This window comes from Dermochelys coriacea, chromosome 3, assembly GCF_009764565.3.
Source record: "Dermochelys coriacea isolate rDerCor1 chromosome 3, rDerCor1.pri.v4, whole genome shotgun sequence".
NCBI classification, from domain to species: domain Eukaryota; kingdom Metazoa; phylum Chordata; order Testudines; family Dermochelyidae; genus Dermochelys; species Dermochelys coriacea.
This window is the reverse complement of record NC_050070.1, coordinates 185,946,232-185,969,691: the sequence shown is the minus strand read 5'-3', so window position 1 is coordinate 185,969,691 and position 23,460 is coordinate 185,946,232. Positions and strand designations below refer to the sequence as shown.

The following is a 23,460-nucleotide window of genomic DNA, read 5'->3' as shown; positions in this document are numbered from 1 at the left end:
TGACTTATAATCACTTAAAATTTATCTTTGTAGTCAACAAATCTGTTTGTTTATTCTACCTGAAGCATGTGTTTGGTTTGAAGCATGTCAGAAACTCCTCTTGGGATAACAAGCCTGGTACATATCAATTTTTTTGTTAAATTGACGAACTCCTATAAAGTTGTAGCTTCCAGTGGGCATAACTGGACACTGCAAGACGGAGGTTCCTAGGGTTGTGTCTGGGACCGGAGATATTGCTAGTTTCATTCAGTAGCACAATCTAAGGAGCAGCTTACATGCCAGAGGCTCCTGGGTTCCCACAGCAGAGGTGCGTAAAGCTGGCTCCCAGAGTCAAGAATTGGAGTGACCTAGTGGATTACCGGTCCAGAGAACACCAGAGGGGAATGTCACAAGAGGGTCTAGCTAGTAATAGAAATTTTTTAAAAAGTACATCAGAAGCAGGAAGCCTGCTAAACAACCAATGGGGCCACTGGATGATCAAGGTGAGGTGAATTCTTTGCAATGGTCTTCATGGCTGAGGATGTGAGGGAGATTCCCAAACCTGAGCCATTCTTTTTAGGTGACAGATCTGAGGAGCTCTCCCAGATTGAGGTATCATTAGAGGAGGTTTTGAAACAAATTGATACATTAAACAGTAATAAGTCAACAGGACCAGATGGTATTCACCCAAGAGTTCTGAAGGAACTCAAATGTGAAATTGCAGAACTACTAACTGTAGTCTGTAACCTATCATTTAAATCAGCATCTGTACCAGATGACTGGAGGATAGCTAATGTGACACCAATTTTTTAAAAGGGCTCCAGAGGTGATCCCTGCAATTACAGGCCTGTAAGCCTTACTATGCTGGTTACTTTCTTGGCATAGTATTTTCTGTGCAAGTTTTGGGGGTAGTCTGTCTACTGACAGCGAGCTGGATGACACTGGCTTGTCCACTAGGAGGATCTTGGAGCTCGTCAGTATCGGGCAAACTGGTTGAAACTATAATAAAGAACAATATTGTCAGACGTAGAGATGAACATAATTTGTTGAGGAAGAGTCAACATGGCTTTAGTAAAGGGAAATCATGCCTCACCAATCTACTAGAATTCTTTGAGGGGGTCAACAAACATGTGGACCAAGGGGATCCAGTGGATATAGTGTTCTTAGATTTTCAGAAAGCCTTTGACGAGGTCCCTCACCAAAGGCTCTTATGCAAATAAGCTGCCACGGAATAAGAGGGAAGATGCTTTCATGGATTGGTAACTGGTTAAAAGATAGAAAACAAAGGGTAGGTATAAATGGTCAGTTCTCAGAATAGAGAGAGGCAAATAGTGGTGTCCCACAGGGGTCTGTTCTGGGACCAGTCCTATTCAACATATTCACAAATGATCTGGAAAAAGGGGTAAACAGTGAGGTGGCAAAATTTGCAGATGATACAAAATTACTAAAGATAGTTAAGATCCAGGCAGACTGCGAAGAGCCACAAAAGGATCTCTCAAAACTGGATGACTGGACAACAAAATGGCAGATGAAATTCAATGTTGATAAATGCAAAGTAATGCACACTGGAAAGCATAATCCCAACTATACATATAAAGTGATGGGGTCTAAATTAGTTGTTACCACTCAAGAAAGAGATCTTAGAGTCATTGTGGATAGTTCTCTGAAAGCATCCACTCAATGTGCAGCGGCAGTCAAAAAAGTGAACAGAATGCTGGGAATAATTAAGAAAGGGATAGATAATAGGACAGAAAATATCATGTTGCCTCTATATAAATATGTGGTACGCCCACATCTTTAATACTGTGTGCAGATGTGGTCGCTCCACGTCAAAAAAGATATATTGGAAGTGGAAAAGGTTTAGAAAAGGACAACAAAAATTATTAGGGGTATGGAATGGCTTCCATATGAGGAGAAATTAATAAGACTGGGACTTTTCAGTTTGGAAAAGAGACGGCTAAGGGGAAATATCATTGAGGTCTATAAAATCATGACTGGTGTAGAGAAAGTAGATAAGGAAGTGTTGTTTACTACTTCTCATAACACAAGTATTAGGGGTTACCAAATGAAAACTAGGGGTCACACAAATGAAAGGAAGTATTTCTTCACATAACGCACAGTCAACCTGTGGAACTCCTTGACAGAGGATGTTGTGAAGTTGACCATAACAGGGTTCAAAAAAGAACTAGATAAATTAATGGAAAATAGGTACATCAATGGCTATTAGCTACGATGGGCAGGACTGGTGTCCCTAGCCTCTGTTTGCCAGAAGCTGGGAATGAGCAACAGGAGATGGATCACTTGATGATTACCTATTCTGTTCATTTCCTCTGGGGCATCTGGCACTGGCCACTGTCAGAAGACAGGATACTGGGCTAGATGGATCTTTGGTCTGACCCAGTAGGGCCATTCTTATGTTCTTATCGATATTGGTCTAGATGGGTCAATATGAACACAGAGGTTGAAGATCAAGACAATTAAAGGAGTTCAGAAGGTCTGCAGAAGGTTTAGTCAAAGCTCAGAAGTAGGGGGTCAAACACTTTCCAGGTTCCATCTTGCTGCCACAGGTGGTAAGAGGGAACTCTGGGCGGGGAGCAGCCACCGCCTCACCCTTTATGCCCTCACATGGGAGCACGAAGAAGCACAAGATACATGCCTGGCCTCAGTGCACACAGATCCTCAAAAAATTCTGGTCTCTCACATGAGGAATATGCATGCATACAGTGGGATACACACTGACACATTCTTGAAGAACAGACTTGACTTGTCCGCAGGTAGACCTTCATGTATGAAAAGAATTTTGTGATGACAAGTAATTGGGTTACACCTTGGAACTTATGTAATGAGAAATAATTAATAGTATAGTCTACAGCAGCTGTGGTTTTAGGCCTTATTCTCCACTGCATTATTCCAGTTTTACAACACTGTAATTCCATGAAATCAAAGGGAGCAGATGGGTGCCAGGCACTTTTGACAATAAGGTCACTTATTTGGGCACCTAACTGAGGAGTTAGGAGCCTATCTTTATGTACCTGTATTTAAAATCTTGGCCCTGTTGTTTAGCATGGAAGTTTAAGGGCAGGTTTAGTGTTACCACTGGTGTCTTGTATAGAGTATACCTATCCCTGGCAAGAATAATCTGCATGGGGTTTCTGCAAGATGCAAAGACTGAATAAGATTCTGGTCTCACATTAACACTCCATTTTCAGGCTAATGCACATCTGCGTGTGCCCTTAAAATCAAATTTGGCCATTAACTTGTTCCCTAAAGAACACATAGGAAGGACTATACAGTGTCATCACAAGCTATATTACTACAGTATGTCACATATAACATCATGGGAATTTTTTTTTTTATAAAATGTCATCACAAAATTAAAATATTAAATTTTTCTAAATTAACTGCTTAACTGCTAAATAATTTAAGTACTGGAAATAAAAAACACATCAGGAGATGTCCCAGGTAAGCACTAATATTCCAAAGGATATTTATTATCGGACAAATCCCAGTTCAAGAGGACCCCTGCAATGCTCTGAGCACCATTTAAAAGTCTCAAGTTAAGGGTTTAAGTGTGGAATAAGGGTTCACAGAGCCTTGCATAGGTCATCCACATTGCAGTGAATTTCATCCAAACTAGTGTTGATACTTTCAGGTTTTAATAAAAAATTATTGAAATTTCATAACAAGCAATTTGAACTCACAGCTCCGAAGGCAACAGAAAGCATGGTTTGCATTTTGGCATCTTCCCTGGAACCAATGACTCCTTTTTTATAAAGTAAAGCACTGCCGGCTAGTGTCCAGAACTTCATGTGTTTTACCCCAACAGACACAAACTGAGTGTCTGAATCCGGGCGGAACTCTACAACAAATATTCTCTCCAGATGTCCTCCTCTGCTAGCCACTTTAGCCCCTGTTTTAAATTAAGAAGACATTAAAAATAATGCTAAAGTCACCTGCAAAATTAATCTTCCATGTGCTTTTATAAAAATAAGTTGACTAATACTACTGCATGGCTTAGGGCACTACTTCCCAGACACCAAAGGATGAGTCCCTGTTCAGGAAAAGAAATAAACACACCCACCTTGCACCATTGCTTAATTTATCATAATTTATACATCTTGCAAGACCCCTGTCCCTGGCTAGCCCTTCACAACACCCACACTTAGGAAACATTGATGTGCCGACAAACGGATCCTACTTTCAAAATTCTTTGGCTCTGGGTACATGCAGTGCATGCATACCCATAGTGGAATACACATAGGGACCAGTACTCAAAGAAGAACACTAGTTTAGGGGCCACTCTACCTTGATAGTATGAGCCATGCCATGAACTGCTAACTGCAAGCATGCCAGGTCAAACCACTAAAAAATACAATCAGAACCATTTGAGACATGGCCCTTTTAAAAACTGCAATACCTATAAGTCAAATGCAATTAAAACTTTGGGGTTTAAGGGTTTTAGTCCATACCAAATACAAAGAAAATACTTTTTAATATCAGGCTTGTGGAGAAGAACCTTATAGGGATGGATATACAGGAGCACTGTTCCCTCTAAGCTATGCTGGTGTGCATGCGCACACAGATCCTAAACCCCGTGCACACAGCGAAACATCACACGCACAAAAATTTGCACAGAAGCACAATTTGCACAGAAGAAATTTTTTGCGCACATGGCCTGTCAAAAATTAGAGGGAACACTGTGCAGGAATGGGAAAAATAGTGGCAGGATGAGCGAATTGCCCTGGTTGTGAGTGATTACATACAGACTCTCAGCCTGATGGGAATTATTATCACTGATCTACTTACTGCAGGGTTGAAAACTAAATCTTATGGAGCCATTAAGATCACTGAACCATTGCGTCTCCTGACCTGGTCTGTCTGACAGATACAGCAATTTCCTGCAATATCTTTGTGAGATCTTATTGAATTAAGTTTAAATAGCTTTGGAGTCTATTGGATTATAAATACAAAGTTTATATATTATTATGGGATTGTATGTAACTTCTCTAGGGAGGAGAGCTGGTCAATATAAACCCTAAGAAGTGTTATAAGTTTCAAAGAACTAGAATAGATTCCACTTAATAGGAACCAACTATTGACACTTTATTAATTAGTTGACAAGTTGTCAAGATACTGACAACTTCCAATTCATAGCAACATTTTGCTGAGAACGAATCTTGTCCTATTGACTTTAATGGTAATGGGATTTGGATATTGGCAATGGCATGCCTCTTATTAACACATTTTTTGGAAGATAGGAGCAGTGCTTCCTTCTGGGGCTGCAGCCCCACACACCTGCCTGGGCAAAGAGACTGCACAGGAAGTAAAGGGCTGTGGGCTGGGAGAAGAGGCTGTGGGCAGGGCAGTAGCATAGAGGGGGCTACAGCCCAGGTGCTGGAGCTGCACAGTACATCTCCAAGCTATGTCCTGCCAAGGAGGGAGGGAGGGAGGGGGAGGCTGCACCAAAGGAAGGACGTGCTGAGCCCCAACCCCCAGAGAGTGTAGGGAGAAGTATGGAGCTCCCAGCTCCCCATGTCTCTGTAGAAAGCCCCAGCATCTGGGCTGCAGGTCCCTCTCACTGCTGCTGCCCTACCTGCAGGCAGGCTTGCCAGGCTCCAGCCAGGGAAGACATGTCCCAGAACTTCCTTTCCTGGCTAAAGCCCCACAAATCTTCTGTCTGCATATTAGCAACTGCTGCAATTGCAGTTTTTTGCTGGCAAATGAGGGGTTACTGAGAGGAGAGGAATCATTTTTTTAAACAATACTCCAGGCAAGAAGGAACTTTTGGGACAATGTTAAATGTGTGTTCTAGGAAATACCCGGAGGGAGAGGAATGCATATTCCCACCTCAGGACCCAACCTTGTTTGAAGCTTTGCCCTGAGGAGAGAACCATTGTCGGACTGATTCAGTCTCTGAAGATCAAAGACCCAAGCAGTCTAAAGGCCAACCTATACATAGGTGTTCTTGTTCCAAGCAAAATACCGTTATGAACTTGTAAACATAGAAAACCCGTTTGGAGTTTGAAGGACTGATCACCTACTAGAGCCCTTGCTGGAGCAGGGGGTGATCTCTGGTAAGCTTATTAGCATGTGTGTAGATTTGTTTATTGTTTTTAGTATATTTTATCTGTAAAACTTTCATTTTAAGATTAAATGTGCTTGCTTAGCTGTGTGGTAACTTACAACTGTGGTAATTATTCTGTTTATAGCCTCTGGAGAGAAAGCAAAGTTCAGACACAGGCCTTTTTAGGTAGTCTGGCTTGCTGGGGAACTCACAGTATAGGCAGGGAACTGTGCAGTTGAGGAAAACGCTGGTCAGGAGGGAGAGAGACATGGGTCTCTGCCGAAGAGGGATGAGGAGCTGGGAACCTAAAGTGGTTGCCCTTGCTGGACCATGTTAAAAATACAGGTGCAGTTGCCCTGAACTGTGACATTCTGGAGCACCATTAATTAAGCCATACAGGAGCCTCACTCCATAACAAATGAAGGAAGCAACAATTTCTAGTGTATGGTCTTCTCCTAGAGCTAAGATCAGAAGGCCAGTAGTTTCTTGTGCAGTGAGTGGCAAAGAGATCCATTTTCCACATCTCTCACTGGAAGATCTGATGAAAACTTCCCTGATTTAAGGACCATTAATGAGGTTCTATTAATTACCAAGAGAGTCTGCAGTCACATTCTTCTTCTCTGCTAGATAAGTGGAAACCAGGAATTGTATTACAGAACAGAGCCATCTCCCACACCTATTGCGTTTCTTGACACATGATGTACAGGGCCAGCTCCAGGCACCAGCTTTCCAAGCAGGTGCTTGGGGCGGCATTTAGAATGGGTCGGCAGTCCATGACCCACAGTGGCAATTCGGCAGTAGCTCCGCCGCCCTTCCCGCCGCGGCAGCTTGGGAGGCAAAATCAGTACAGCTGCCCCGATGATGTATATCCTTGTGTAATCCCTGTGTATTAGGTTGAATTTCACCTTGATGATAGTTATATGAATTTATTGAAGATAGAATGGACCACTTAGTACAGAAGAGTTGTCGTCTGATTTATCTGTGTCACACATGGGGCTAATCACAAAGTCTTGACTGACAAAGTAAATAATTGCAAATAATAAAGAGCTAGGGGCTCTAGATTTACCTTCTTGCCACCTCCACACAGTAATAGTATGTTCTGGATCGACTCCTACTGACACCAGAAGTTTGCCAGTAGCACTGAAGTTAATATAGTTGACCCCTTTGGCATGGAAGCAGCGCAGCATAGAAAGAGTCTGCTTATTCATAGCATCCCATACATGAATAGAAGGAGTTGTACCTTAATGCAAAGATATGCATTAAAATGGAATTAATTCTATGTGAAGGCTTCAATGTAAAATAAGCATTTTCAAGAACAGCATTTAAACAGACATTTAAAAAATTTTTTAAAAGATTAAGAACCACACAACTAAAAAAAAAAGAAGCTTGTAATAGCTTATGAAACATTGGAGAAAATTACTGTATTTCATGACATAAAACAAATTCTAAATGATCAACAAAATACTTATGGAGAGCCTCATGCAAAATAAACTGTCTGTAGATGTTTTTACTTGTATCCGCAATTCACACAGATACAACCAGGTAACATGAAACTTTTACATAATTGCGTTGACTAGAACTCAGGAAACAGCCTTACCTGGAAATTCTGTTATGTCACCTGCATTGTGAGAGCAACAGCAAATGAGGAAGAACCAAGGGAAAACAATAGCTGAAATAAGTCATGTTTCTAATGCTGAACTCAGCCTCAGCACCAGAAGGAAGCACAAAATTAAAAAATTGAAAATGGATATGGATTAAATAAACAAAATAAAAAAGCAGGAATATCAATGATGTTCTTTAGGAACACTGTCTTTTATACACAAATATAAAACAACAATATTGATTGCTTCCCCTGTTTTAATTAAGGTATTTAATGCTAGAGCTATGCAGGCTTTTTTACATTAAGTGATTTTTACACTAAAATGTGTTGATAGTTATGTAGAATATTGACTAAAAGTCAGAAACACTGATTTTATGGGTTCTTTATTAAACAATGACAGAAAAGAAGAAAGGAGCTGTTCTGCAAAATTTGTTTTTTTCATGCCATCCCATCACAGGAATCTAGTTGAGAAAAATGTACACGTATTTTATTCTAAGGAACATGTGAGTATAACAGGTCCTAAACATATTTTTTAAAGGGCTCAGAAAAAGTATGCAATTTGGGTTCTATTTCAAAATTTAGGACATGATAGTAAAAGCTATCTCCAAGATACTATGAGTGAATGTTTTCCAAATATAAGAAATTGAAACTTAGCTTCCAATCCTGTAAGGGTATATACTCAAATGAGTAGTCCCAATGAAGTCATGGGTAAGGGCTACTCTGATGAGAGTTACATGAAAATGACCTTGTAACCCCAAATATCAGGAGAGCAATATAGGGTGAGATTCTCCTTTCACTTAAACTGGTGACTTCAGTTGGACTACTCACATGAGTAAAATTACACACAAGCTTAAATCTTTGTAGGACTGAGCTCTACTTTAGCATTGTTGCATGAACTACAGAGTCAACTATTCTGTCAGATGAGATGTTAAGTTAAACACACAATGCTTTCTGTGGGCATTAAAGATTCCACTGCACTTTTTGTAAATGTTCTTATATTTCTCTTCTCCTCAATGTTGTGCAGCATGCTTTGCTATGGTTCACTCCAGAAGTGAATGCATTTCAGAGAGCTCATATATAGCTAGTGTGTAATGAACTTTGGGACCCTTCAGGATAAAAAGTGTTATATACATGTAAATTATTATTATAGAATATTATTAATGAATTTAATTGGACACTGTGGAGTCACTTGAATAAGATAGAGGCAGACAGAGTGAGAACAATAGGAAAAAGGCATTTTTTCTTTTTAAATGTTATAAAAACCCTGAGAATAAGAAGACAATAGCAAACAGAATGTGTCTGTTTTTTGCTGAACTGTTTTCCCCTAAAGTATAAAATAACATTTGCTCCTGTCCTGAAACCTTTTTATTTTGAGTTTTAGCCCAGGATGCATTTATAGGCAAGTTCTAATCTTCTATAAATAGCATGTCAATTTTAATAACAAAACAAGGAATAAAGAAACTGCAAAATCTTCTTTTGCAATAGCACACTAGGTACTCTTTTGGCAGAAGTAAAAAACTGTAAAAGTTTTTTTGAATATTTTTCCTAATATTAATATTTTAAACTTGTATTTCAAATAAGGCTAATAGATAGCTAAATATATTTTCCCTACCTTTGAGCCTGCTCAATAACCAAATTTGTATTAATTTCAATGAGAACTGATCATGCTTAGAATCTCACAACTGGCAAGGACAATTTGTCAAGGTGTTGATATACTGACATTTCCCTGTCTCACTGTTAAGGTTCATTAGTATAAAAGTTATGGGTTTGAGTCTTCTCTCACTTACTGTGGTGTAAAATCAGGAATAACTGTGCAAATTTCAGTGGAGTTACTTACAGCAGTGTTAAATCAGCTTAAGTGAAAAGGGAAATCAGACCCTATTTTTCTATCTTGAAGCTTGCATCTGAAGGGCCTTGATCATGCAGCTTTTAGTCCTGTGAGTAACCCATTGGAACCCCTCATGTGAGTAAAGATTACTCACATAAGTATGATTTCAGAATTGGGCCTTAGGAGCTCAAACTATTTTTTACTACTAAAGGGAGTTCATTGCAGTTTTCTCTTATTCTGCTTCACTTTCTGAGGTTTTATGAAGGTGGTTTCATTGTAATGCTTTCATTGTTCACTAATGTCTCTGTTATACTACAGAACAGTGGCTTGGTGGGAGCAAGAATGTGGACTCTTTATAAATGAGAGGATTACCAGCAATACTAGCAGTCCTATTCAATTTTTTTCTTTTTCACATTATTATAAGACATGATGTCCCATGATCTAAAATTCAGAGATGACAGACAGATTTAAATAATAAGAAAATGCTGAAAGTTGGTGATTTCATTAAGAATGAAAGGATAATCTGGGAAAAGTAACTCTGATAATTCCCAGATTCCTAAATATGAATGCATCCAGCCCCAATTAATCAGTCCCCCGATAAATTTTAAGTAATACTTTGTTAATATGGAGAATCGCTTACCAATCTGACTGGTAGCCACAACATTTTTATATTTCGGGTGCTGGTTCACAGTGAGGCAGAGAATATCATCCGTATGCTCCAGGTAGAAACTCTGACTTCCTAAGAAAATTCAATTATGTTTTTATTAAAAATAGTATTTCAGCAATGGCAGTGAAGAATTTTTCCAACAATCAATTGCTATGGGCCACTCTAAACGATCAAGGGAAGGGATGGAAGGCAGGGCAATCATTACTTAAAATACAGCACAAACCTGCTATAAACAGAGTTTCAAAACTGTTCACAAAAAGGCTGTTTGCTCTTTTTCAAATAGTTACAACCAGGGATGACTAGGGAGCAGCCAAGGCAAGGACAGGGCAAGGACAAAGGTGAACAATGCATAGCTCAGATCTCTTTTTTAAGTGAAAAAACCTGTGAGAGGGGGTCAGAGGACACTAAAGCTTTGTGAAGTTCATTTAGCAAATTATCCCCTCAAGGATGGAGAGGGAAAATAGTGTAGATAGGATAATGCCTCCCAACCCCACAGATAATGGGGATGCACTGGGAAGAACATTCCCAAAGTGATGGAGACATGATGGCTCAGATGGCGCTCCTTTCTTCCTAGCAGAAAGATCCTTACGATGTACTGCTGAAATTATCTTGGTTCCCTCTGACTACTCAGTAGCAATTACAGACTGGGGCCTTGTCTGCACTACAGAATTTTGTTGACAAAACAGTGGAGGTATACACAGTACAATGCATGCGATGAAGTGAGCTGTAGCTCACGAAAGCTTATGCTCAAATAAATTTGTTAGTTTCTAAGGTGCCACAAGTACTCCTTTTCTTTTTGCGAATACAGACTAACACGGCTGCTACTCTGAAACCTTCCACTGACAAAACTCCTGCTTTTCCAACAAAATAAAACCACTTCAGCGAGAGATATAGAGCTTTTTGTGGAAAAGTTACATTGACAAAGTGTCAGTGTAGACACTGCGCTTGGCTATATTGCTGTAAATGTTCCACAATGCCCACCCTGACCATGCTGGTCAGCAGTTTGATCATCCGTCCTTGCCCCTTTAAAGGCCTGGGAATTTTTAAAATTCCACTACCTGTTTACTCGGCATGGACAGCTCACATCACAACTTCCCAGCTGACTATGGTGGCTCCACACAGAAAACACTGTCCTGTTTGGAACACACTTGAGTTGTTGGATCTACTGGTACTGTGCGGAGAGAATGTGCAGTCCCAGCTCTGTTCCAGCCATAAGAACTTTGATACCTATGGTCAGATTTCTCATGGCTTGATGAATAAGAGCTAGAAACAGGAAACACATCAGTGCTGTGCAAAGATAAAGGAGCTGGGGCAGGGGTACCAGAAGGCAAGGGAGTCAAACTGTTGCTCTGGTATTGTGCTGAAGACCTGCCCGCAGTCATTTCCCCAGGAATTGAAATTAGGGAGAGTGTTCGAATTTACGGGTGTGTGTGTGTCAGGGACAATGAGGGGTGAGACTGTGAGGGTGAAGGTGGGCTGTATGGCATCAGAGTAAAAACTGAAAAATGTTTCATGACCATTTTATTAGATTTAACACAAATTAAAGTTGGCTACTCAAGCCTTCTATGAAGCACTATGTCTACATCCTTCTTGGTTTCTTGTTATAATTTTGCACAACTCTGTTAATGAACTTCTTGAATGCAATGCTTTCATCTTTGGTGGCTTCTCATGTGTCCAGTACTTCCATTCCTTCAATTGATGTATTCATTAGTTCATTCACATGATCAGGCAGAAGGCGACTTCTTTCAGAACACAAAATTCTATTCAATGATGAAAAACAATGCTCAGCTGTAGCTGTTGTGACTGGGAGTAGCAAGAGATGAATTCCTGCTTCTTTCATCCCAGGAAACAGAACACAAAGATCAGGTCGAGCCACTAGTGATGATAAAAAAGAAGTTGAAGTCAAATCTTCATTCATTCATCATATGATATTCTACTCTGTGTTCAAATTCTCTATTCTGTCCCAATCACATGGCAGCCCCATTGCTGGTAGTGCCTCATTCCACTCAACTGTTGGTGTTGTATAGGACGGGCATCTGTAAAAGCTACCTAGAGGTTGAGTAGAATCTAGAAGTCGCTGTTGTCGATTTTTAAGAATCAAGTCTGTGTACTTTTTCAGTTGTCTTAACAAACACTTCTTGTCTTCTTCACTTAAGGATTCAGTATAAATGCCTTCATTAGTCAACTTCTTGATTGAAGTCTTTGCTTCTTCCAGTACTTTTTCAATGGATAGCTCTCTGATTGATCCAAATGTAGCTTCTATTGCTGGACAAAGATCCACTACTGTTGTAGCAGATGCCTGGATGGCATTGTTTAATGACCCAAGTGGTTTCAACAGGAGACTTGCAAGATAGAGAATGGCAGTAGTCTTCTCTGAACGTAGTAGCAAAAGTAATCCACCAGCCTCACTACTTAGATCCATCTCATCTTGATAGATACTTTCCAAAGCCAGTAGTAATGGCTGGAGTAATTTTAAGACAACAGCCAAGGATCACTCATGAGAAAGCCAGCAGGTTTTCCCAGGTTGGACTAATTTGAACTTCAGTCCCAGTGTACCTTCTATATTTTCCAAGATATTCAGTCTTTTTGGACTCTTGCTGAAAAAATAACATAATAAAGACATTAAACTTATAGCTTTTTAAATGTCTTTTGAAGAGTCTGCAGCTCGTACTAGTGCTAGTTGGAGTAGATGGCCTCTGCAGTGTGCGGAGAGATTAGGGTTACACTTTTCTCTGAGTAAAGCTTGTACTCCACCATGTCTTTCAGCGAAGTTTGCAGCTCCATCAAATGCACAAGCAGCCGTCTGTTTGGGGTCCAACTGACAAGCATTTAACTCTTCTAAGATGTGGGCTGTCACAGATGCAGATGATGTGTCTTCTATAACTTGAACATCTAGAAATGCATCTACTGGCCTACCCCTGACATCAAGATAACATGCACAAGGACTTAATACTTGATGCCAATTTGCATCGGTGCATTCATTAGCCATTTATGCAAATTTTTTGAATGTGGTGAGAGAGTTCTTTACTTTTTCAACTGTTTAGTCTTTCACTGTTGCACCGCATGCTTCTAGCCAGTCAGTTGAGTTTCTTGCAGAAAGATAGTGAGCATTTGCTGGTCTTGTTTGGAACCATTGTTCAACTTCAGGATGAACAAGTGACAATGCACTTAACATTGGCCTCCAGTTTGTAGTGTGTGGTATCTCTTGCTTAAATAGAAAGTAGGATGCCACAGCCATGTTTGTTCGCATGAACTGTGTTGAATCTCCAGTATTCTTAACAACCTCATTAAGTACTTCTAAAATTGGCTTTGAAAGTGGGCTTATAAAGCATTCTGTATGTTGATGCACTACAGAACTGTGTTGCCCAAGTGATAGATTTTGGCTGGGGTTGGGTTACAAATCACTTGAATGCGGAGGCGGGGGGGAATGAAATGTTCTTCTTATTGTATGAGAAAAGGGCAGTAGAACTGTATTTAGCCTGTGCTGATTGAGGGCATCAAGAGAGAGGGTGGGGACCCGTCCCTCTCCACTGTTTAAAGACAGAGCTGATTAGGCTTCATAGATAGTCTTTTGTTCTGTTAAGTGACCACTGCAGCTGAAATCACTAATAATCAGGTCTACGTGCTTAGTCCTGCTGTGGGGACAGTGTTTCTGTGGAAGACACAGCCCAGACTGCACTAGCTGCGAGGTTCACCCACTGAGAGCTCAGCTGAAATTACTGAGAGATAGGTGGAACCTCAAGAGACCAACTAGCAGAAGTCACAGTGGCAGGTGGCAGCTGAAGGTGACTGCGCAGAGCCATTGGCAACAGAGTGGTGGAGTGAACTGTGGTACAACAGCCAGCAGTGGCCAGAGCGAACAGTGAGCAGCTGGAGGAATGAGCAAGGTGCCTGCTTGCCCCCCACCTGGGAGGTATACTCACGTGAAAGCACCTCTGAACTCTGAGTCTCCACTGACCAAGGACAACGCCAGTGAGTGGAGTATGGTGGAGGGAAAAGCGAGGGGCACATTAAATAAACATTTGTTTGTTGGACTATATTTTAGTGACTTTGCTCCAGAATGCTAGATTTGTGACTGGGAATGGAAACTTATATAAATATGTTTCCTAGTAGGCCAAGATTTTTAAAATGCATTATTTGCCAAGGTTGTTATCTCACATCGTTGCTATCTTGAGAAGTCATTATGTTGGGGAGTTTCTGTACTAAACATTTTTATTATTATAATTAATTTTTACATAAGAATGGTCATACTGGGTCAGACCAGTGGTCCATATAGCCCAATATCCTGTCTTCCGACAGTGGTCAAGGCCAGGTGCTTCAGAGAGAATGAACAGAACAGGTAATCATCAAGTGATCCATCCCCTGTTGCCCATTCCCAGCTTCTGGCAAACAGGCTAGGGACACTCAGAGCACGGTGTTGCATCCCTCCCCATCCTGGCTAATAGCCACTGATGGACCTATTCTCCAGGAATTTATCTAGTTCTTTTTTAAATCCTGTTATAGTTTTGGTCTTCACAGCATCCCCTGGCAAAGAGTTCCACGGATTGACTTTATATTGTGTGAAGAAGTACTTCCTTTTGTTTTTTTAAAACCTTCTGCCTATTAATTTCATTGGATGACTGCTAGTTCTTGTGTTATGTGAAGGACTAAATAACATTTCCTTATTCACTTTCTTCACACCAGACAAGATTTTATAGACCTCTGTCATATCCCCCCTTAGTTGTCTCTTTTCTAAGCTGAAAATTCCCAGTCATTTTAATCTCTCCTCCTGTTTCATACCCCTAATCATTTTAGTTGCTCATCCTGTACCTTTTCCAATTCTAATATATCTTTTTTGGGATGGGGTGACCAGAATTGCACACAGTATTCAAGGTATGAGTGTACCATGGATTTATATAGAGGCAATATGATATTTTCTATCTTATTATCTATCCCTTTCTTAATGATTCCCAACATTCTGTTTGCTTTTTTGACTGCCGCTGCACATTGAGTGAATGTTTTCAGAGAACTATCCACAATGACTCCAAGATCTCTTTCTTGAGTGGTAACAGCTAATTCAGACTCCATCATTTTGTATGTATAGTTGAGATTGTTTTCCAATGTGTATTATTTTGCATTTATCAACCTTGAATTTCATCTGCCATTTTGTTGCCCAGTCACTCAGTTTTGTGAGATCCCTTTGTATCTCTTTGCAGTCTGCCTGGGACTTAACTATCTTGAATAGTTTTGTATATCTGCAAATTTTGCCACCTGTTTACCCATTTTTCCAGATCATTTATGAATATGTTGAACAGTAATGGTCCCACTACCGACCCCTCAGGGATACCATTATTTATCTCTCTCCATTCTGAAAACTGATAATTTATTCCTACCCTTTGTTTCCCATCTTTTAATCAGTTACTTATCCATGAGAGGACTTTCCTCTTATCCCATGATGACTTACTTTTCAAAAGTCAATTTAAATTAAATACATTTTTTTAAAATTTATATTTTTTTAGAAATCTAGACCTGTTATGTGTTTTGGTGTAACTTGCATTATCCTTATGTTAAATTTGCATTATCCTAACAAAACATTTACTTTATTCATCTCTCTTTTATATGTTGCAGATCAAAGTGAAAATGAAAAGACAAAAAAAATACAACAATTTTTCCACTCAAAGGCCTCAAAAACTAACCAAGGTGAAGAACACATCAAGAACCAAGAATATATCAACATGGCATCTTAAGGTTCAAGTGGTATATCTACATCCGACCAGCCCGAAGCACAAATACAGTTACCTACTGAAAAAGCAGTGTCTCCAAAACCTAAAGGCATTTCCCGATGTTTGTCAGTCAAAGTGTTCCCGTTTATTGAAGTTACAAAAGATGGCTACTGGTGCACCTCTTGTAAAAAAGCTTATGAAGAAGGAAAGCTTCCCAATGCTATAATTGGTAAAAGTGGAGGAGCTTGGTTTGTCAAACTGATCTTCAAAGCCAATGCTGACAAACTACGTGAAAAGGCTCCAAAACTTTTTGCTGGATACTTAAGTAGATTAGGTGTGAATGTAAATGCAATCTGGTCCTGAAGACTTCCCCCCACCAGCCCGAGCTCATCGCTAGCTGTCAGGGAGAGCTCATTTAGACTTTGCTTACAAATCATCATTCAAAATTATTAGGTTGGCCAACATCACCGAAATGAATGCACTGACATTGTCATAAAAAACAATCACCATATAAGGAAGCTAGTCCATGTTCATACTTTTCAAATCTATTATACTTTTTCAGATACACGTATTTTATCATACACTGTATATGCTTTTAAAATGTGTATTAATGTTTTTATTTCAATTCAAATTTCCAAACAGTCACTAAATTGGCATGTAACTAGTTCACAAAACTGGGGGTGGAGGGTGTTGGGGAAATTCGGGGTGTGTGTGTGTGTAGGGAAATCACAGTTGGATGCTATCCTCGGCAGTGAACCCACCTCCACCACCAAGAGATGCAGGATACTTTGGGGGGAGAGGGGGCTGGAGACAGTGGACAGTTGTCTCAATGCTGAGCACGAAGTAGTGGAAGAAGAGGTTGAGTTGGAAAACAAGATGGGACAGGTGACAGGCTTGTTCGGTACCATGGTGAGCCAGGACTTCTTCTAGATCCAGGAGTGTTGAGCCAGTCACAGCACTCCATTTATGGTGCACATGATGCAGGAGAGGGGAGCTGTGGTAAGTGGTCTTTTTGAGTTGATGCTGCTCAGTTACATGAGGTAGAACTTTGCTTTGTTATATGACAGAAGTGGGTTAAGGGATAGAAATGTACAAGACTAGATGCGCTTGCACATTCCCTGTGCAGCTATGCAGTAGGATGGAACATGTATTAATGCACACTGAGATTTCACGGGAATCCTGCAGAGAGATCTCTAGGAAACTTTTCTGGAGGTACTTGCCAATCCCCTGCTGAAGGTTCCCTGGCAGAGCGGCTTTGTTCCTTCCCCCAATATGGGAAACTTTCCCACGCCAATTGGCAATCACCTGTGTAGGTACTGAAGCGGCCACAATGAGCAGCATATGGACCCAGTCTGAAGCTGCATGTATGCAGGAGATGCACCCTTGCTTACCCTCAGGACTGGCTTCAGTGACCCTGCCTGTGGAAAATGGTGGCAGAATTTGTAATTTTATCCCAATGCCTTGCAGTGATCCCCTTGAAAAACCACCTAGACCCTTTGCCCCATCTTGAGCACACACCCCTCCCCCCGCTGCCGGGTGAACTCATCATGTTTATGGTGTTCGCCGAGCTGTGTGCTTGCCAAGGGACAGTGAGAAACTGATTCATATTTTAAAAGAGGTGTATTTTACTGTAATGATTCAATGCTGCAATAACCATCATGCTTCTGTTTCTTGTGCTTCTGCAGATGTGGCCTTCAAGGAACCCCCTACACACCGGTGGAGTGCCCCTGCCAGATAAGGAGGACATGTTTTGAGAGGTGCGCCAATCCTCAGATGCCAAAAAACAAGAACATAGGGCATAGAGAGAGACTTGAAATGAAAATTAGAAACTAGAAGGCAGGGCAGTAAGGAGAGCCAGGAGCAAATTTTAATTGGCCAGGCATAGATAATAAAAGTAATGGAGGAGCAAACGGAGATGTTGAAGTCCCTAATTGCACTACAGGCAGAATTCATGCATGCTCACCCCTCTCCTCCACAGCTGATATGGCACTGCTTGCCATGCCCTCCCTAAACTGCTCCCACCCATTCCTTGCATCTTCCTGGCCCATCTCAGTACCGCATTCACTCCACCCCTTCAGAAGCTTCCAAAATGATTGCTTGAGTTATACACAGCTATTAGAGCCTATATCAGGACAGTGCCCTTCACTGTTATCTCTCTTTACACCAAGCATTTTCTGTGTGTTGTTAATTGGCTTTTAATAAAAACATACTCTCTGAAAGATAATCTTTATTTGTCTCCTACACACGGTGGTTGCTGCTGGAATTAATATACAGTGGCAATTGGAACATTTGCAGACTACATATTATGGTCAGGAATCATCAAAATTTTCATGCAAGGCAGCAAGTTAACAAAGCATAGCAAAGTGATGTATAAAAAGACTTACATTATTGGTGCTCATTGTCAAAATGGTGCCTCAAAGCCTCCTTGATTCAAATAGCCTCCTGTTGTGCCCCTCTAATAGCCTTGGTATCCGGCTGCTCAAAATCAGCTGCCAGGTAATCTGCCTCCATGCTCCATCCTGGGGGAAACTTTTTGCTCTTAGTCTCACAATATTAAGGAGCACACAGCAGGCTGCTATGACCATGGGAATATCTTCCCCATTTAGGTCAAATCTGCCATTAAGGCAGCCCCAGTGTGCTTTTAATCTGTCAAACGTACATTCAATGGTCATTCTATACCTGCTCAGCCTATTGTTGAAGTGCTCCTTGCTTCTGTCCAGGTTTCCCATGTAAGGCTTCATGAGCCATGGGAGCAAAGGGTATGCTGGGTCTCCCAGGATCATTATGAGCATTTCAACATTCCCCACTGGAATCTTCTGGTTTGGAAAGAAAGTCCCTGCTTGAGGCTTTCTGTACAGGCCAGTGTCCCTGAAGATGTATGAGTCATGCACTTTTCCCTGACCACCCTATGTTGATGTCAGTGAAATGACCACAGTGATCCACAAGCACCTGCACTACAATAAAGAAGTACCGCTTTCTATAGATGTACTCCATCGCAAGATGGTCCAGGGCCAAGATTGGGATATGCTAGTCCTCTATCACACCACCGCAGTCAGGGAATCCCATTGCGGTAAAGCAATCCACTATTTCACACACATTGTCAAGAGTCACAGTCCTTTGTATGTGATTTGGATGTGATTAATGGCCCTGCACACTTGTGTTAACAGAACCCCAACAGTGGACTTCCTAACTCCAAACCGATACGTGACTGACTGGTAGCAGTCTGGAGTTGCCAGCTTCCACATAGCAATCGCCACGCACTTCTCCACCGAGAGGGCTGCTCTCATTTTGGTGTCTTTGTGCCGCAGTGCTGGGGCGAGCTCCACACACAGTTTCAGGAAGGTGGCTTTCCGCATCCAAAAGTTCTGCAGCCACCTCTCATCATCCCAGACCTGCACAGTGATGCAATCCCACCACTCTGTGCTTGTTTCCTGAGCCCAAAAGCCATGGTCCACCATGTGCAGTTGTTCCATCAATGCCAAAAGTGCTGTTTCTTTCCATGGCACACAGCAGATGAAGCATCTCGAATGCCTGTTCAGATTGGGTGCTCATGATATACTGCATGAGCAGCCATGATGTGTTCATAACAGTGACCCCAACAGTAGAGAGCAGTGCGGGATCCATCCTTCCAGGCAGATATGGCAGGTGCACAGTAATCAGGGACCATTAAAAATGGCATGAAATGCAGTCGGAAGCCCACAAAATGATGGGACAGAAAAAACGTTGAGCCCACTCCCATGATGCATTGTGATCCATTCCACCTTCCCACAACTCCTAGTTGCAGAAGGTGGTGAGTAGCACAGTGGGATAGCTATCCACAGTGCACTGTTCTCACTGTCAATGCTAGCGCACCAAATGCAGATGTGCTCTGCCGACAGAAGGAACGTTGTATGAACATGTACAAGCAATGTAATTATATAGTTTTTTGATTGTTGGTGTAATTTGTGTCAACAAAACTCTAGTGTAGACAAGGCCTGGGACTGAGAGGGAGTAAATACAGCTAAGAGCAGTATTAACTCCCAAGTGTATTTCTCCATGGAAATCTGGGGGATATGGAAGGGTTGGGGCTGGTGCTTAATTTGTGTCAGGGCTTGCCAAGGCTGAGCCCCGGCACCTCTAGGCTTGGCAGTTCATAGCCCCAGCACCTCTGAGCTTGCCGTGTCAGTTATGAAAGTAAAAAAATTGCTTGAGCCTTGGCATCTAATTGCTTGAGCCCCAGCAACTCTTTCATTACAAATTAAGCACTGGTTGGGGCTGTGGAGCATGGCCAGACATCTCCTTGCTCCTCCTCCTCCTGTTTGTTATGTGAAGAGAAGGTTGTGTTCTCATCCTCTCCAAAACATAGCATACACACATTGTGCAAATGGGATGTGATTGTGTTAAAAAAGTAAAATGAAACAACAGGTTAGGCTCCTCTTTGGGTTCATTCCTGAGGACTGTTCAGCCCTAGGGTTACCATATGTCTTGGTTTTCCCAGACATTGCCTCTTTTTTGAGCTTCCTTTCTCTCTCTGGGTGGATTTTTCAAACAACAGGAAATATCCAGGACATCTGCAGAGCAGACAAGCTGCAGCTCAGAAAGTGCCCTGGTAGGTCCGCTCTTTGTTTCCTCCCCTGCATCCACAGCTGATTGGGCCACTCTCTTGAAAGCCACAGCTGCTGTATCCCACCCACCCAGGCCCCAGTTCCCATCCTTGGAGTGGGGGGTCTTGCAGGAATGTGGTGATTGATGTCTGGTGCTGTGTCCTGAGCTTGCGCTAGCCACCTTGCCACCATGTCAGGGTGCGACATTGCCCCCCCCTCTCCAATGAGTACCCCTGCCACAGGTACCTTCTCTAGCTCCCCCAACTATATTCCCACAGGCTCTCTCTTTTTGGGAACCTGAAATATGGTAACCCTATTCAACTCAACCCTAGGCTCTCTTTTCCTAGAGATCCACTACCATCTCTCTTATATCCAGGGTGAATTTTAACAAGGGACAGTCACAAATGCCTGCAAGGATTCGCATAACATCTCTCACAGGAGCTACATCTGCTCACAGGAACAGGGTGGCTTCACAAAAAAACAGTGGCACCCTATTACATTCATACTTCAGTACAGTAACCAACAACTATAGACTAATTTACACAAATTCCCTGCCAGGATACAAAAAGTACGAAAGTGACAAAATTATGATTGTTGAATGAAAAGGTTGTCTTGGCCATAGATATTTTGTGTTTTTTTTTTTTTTTTAATTTCACAGTACTGTTTCATTGTGAATTACCTGTGGAAAGATTTTGAACTATGCCTGCTGCAGCTGTGTGGAAAATAATATCAGCACCATCATTGAGGTAATGAAGGTTGTTGCGACAATCAAATCCTCTGTATCCAAAAACATGGTCTAAAGCCAGCTCCTAGTTAAGTAAAGAAAAAAGATTAGATAATGGAATAAAAACAAACAAGGGAGTTACAAACCATGTTTGGATCAGATAAAGCAGGGTGCTAAACCAATTAGACAAGCAAATATTTCGGGAGGCAAAGAAATAATTAAACAATAATTAGTAAAATTTCCCTACTCTACTATTTTAAGGATGACATTTTCATTAACTATCTACAATACTATTGGTTGACTAGACCACTGTATTCATATTCTGATTCTTAAATAAATCAGGTTTCAGAGTAGCAGCCGTGTTAGGCTGTATCCGCAAAAAGAAAAGGAGTACTTGTGGCACCTTAGAGACTAACACATTTATTTGAGCATAAGCTTTCGTGAGCTACAGCTCACTTCATCGGATGCATGCAGTGGAAAATACAGGGGGAGTGTGTGTGGTAACACCCATTGTTTCATGTTCTCTGTGTACACAAAATCTCCCCCCTGTATTTTCCACTGCATGCATCTGATGAAGTGAGCTGTAGCTCATGAAAGCTTATGCTCAAATAAATTTGTTAGTCTCTAAGGTGCCACAAGTACTCCTTTTCTTTTTAAATAAAACGGTCGGCTATAAACTGGTTGTTTCTTTAAGGGCTATTTAAGGTAAATTTAAGGTCAACAAACATATATTCTATGATTCTATGATATACATGTATTATTTTTTTCACCCAAATCAATTTAAAGAAATTGCAGTGCAAAAGTTATGTGTAAAAAAAAGTTACCTACCTTTTATAACTGTTATTCTTCAAGATGTGTTGCTCATGTCCATTCCATGTTAGGTGTGTGTGTGCCCACGTGCAGGGCTGTCGGGAATTTTTCCCCTACTGGTATCCATAGGGCCGACTCTTGCCATCGAATCTGACAGCGGTGACAGATGATGGGTCACGGAATAGACATCAGCAACACATATTGAAGAACAACAATTATGAAAGGTAGGTCTCTGTTTTTTCTGCTTCGAGTGCTTGTCCATGTTGATTCCATGTTAGGTGACTCACAAGCAGTATCCCTGGAGGTGGGCTCGGAGTTCACGGACATGCAGCCTGCAACAGTGCTCTGCTGAAACTGGCATTGTCCCAGGCCTGCTGGATGATGGCGTAATTGGACACAAAGGTATGGACAGCCAACCAGGTAGCAACTCTACAGATGTTTTGAATCGGCACCTGGGCCAGGAAGGCTGCTGATGAGGCTTGCACTCTTGTGGAATGGGTGGTTACAATTGCCAGCGTTGGGTACTTTTACCTGTTTATAACAAAACTTGATGCAGGCTGTTATCCATGAAGAGATTCTCTGCAAAGAGATGGGCAGATCTTTCATCCTATCCGCCACTGCGACAAAGAGCTGAGTCGATTTTCAGAAAGGTCAAAGCCTCTCGATGTAAAAGGCTAAGGCCCATCTAACATCCAGGGTGTGTAACCTACATTCTTCACTGGATTTATGAGGTTCTGGAAAGAACTCTGGGAGGAAAATGTTCTGATAATTGTGAAATTGCGACACCACCTTCAGTAAGAAGGCTGGATGCGGTCGCAGCTGGACCTTATCTTTGTAGAACACCATATAGGGTGGTTTCCATGTGAGCACTCTAATTTTGGAAACTCTTCGGGCCAAAGTTATTATAATATGGAAGGAGACCGTCTATGAGAGGAGCAGCAATGAGCATGAGGCCAATCGCTCTAAGGAGGGCCCTGTGAGCCTTGACAGTACCAGGTTCAGGTCCCAAACCGGGATAGAATCATAGAATCTCAGCTTTGGAAGGGGTTTCAGGAGGTCATCTAGTCCAATCCCCTGCTCAAAGCAGGACCAATCCCCAACTAAATCATGATAGGGTCGCAAACTTGAGGATAAAGTCACTCCAAGCGACTTGGTCTGGAGACAGATTCTGGTCCAAGGCCCAACATGAAAAGTGTTTCTATTTGGCCAAGTAAGTTGCCCTTGTGGAGGGCTTTCTGCTACCCATCAGGACTTGCTGGACTTGAGTTGAGCATGCTTGTTCCTCGTCATTCAGCCATGCAGCAGCCACGTCATCAGATGCAGGGATGCTAGGTTTGGGTGCAGCTTATGACCATGATTCTGGTACAGTAAGTCCAGCCAGAGCGGGAACTCTCGCGGCACTGTTGTTGAGAGCTGCAACAGCATGCCAAACCAGTGTTGGTGTGGCCATGCCGGAGCTATCAGGAAAACCCTTGCTCTGTCCCGCTTGATCTCTAAGAAGTT

General features: G+C 41.6%; 1 protein-coding gene across 2 annotated transcripts in view; it reads right to left on the bottom strand.

Annotated features, from left to right (window-relative positions):
* EML6 (EMAP like 6) overlaps positions 1-23,460 on the bottom strand; it is a 386,982-nt gene that overhangs the window by 21,887 nt on the left and 341,635 nt on the right. For both annotated transcript variants that reach the window (XM_038397422.2, XM_038397425.2), the window contains 4 exons: positions 21,103-21,232; positions 10,112-10,210; positions 7,110-7,283; positions 3,681-3,889 (listed from right to left, as the gene is read on the bottom strand). In XM_038397422.2, coding sequence (XP_038253350.1) covers positions 3,681-3,889; positions 7,110-7,283; positions 10,112-10,210; positions 21,103-21,232 — 612 coding nt within the window. The remainder of the gene's footprint in view (positions 1-3,680; positions 3,890-7,109; positions 7,284-10,111; positions 10,211-21,102; positions 21,233-23,460) is intronic.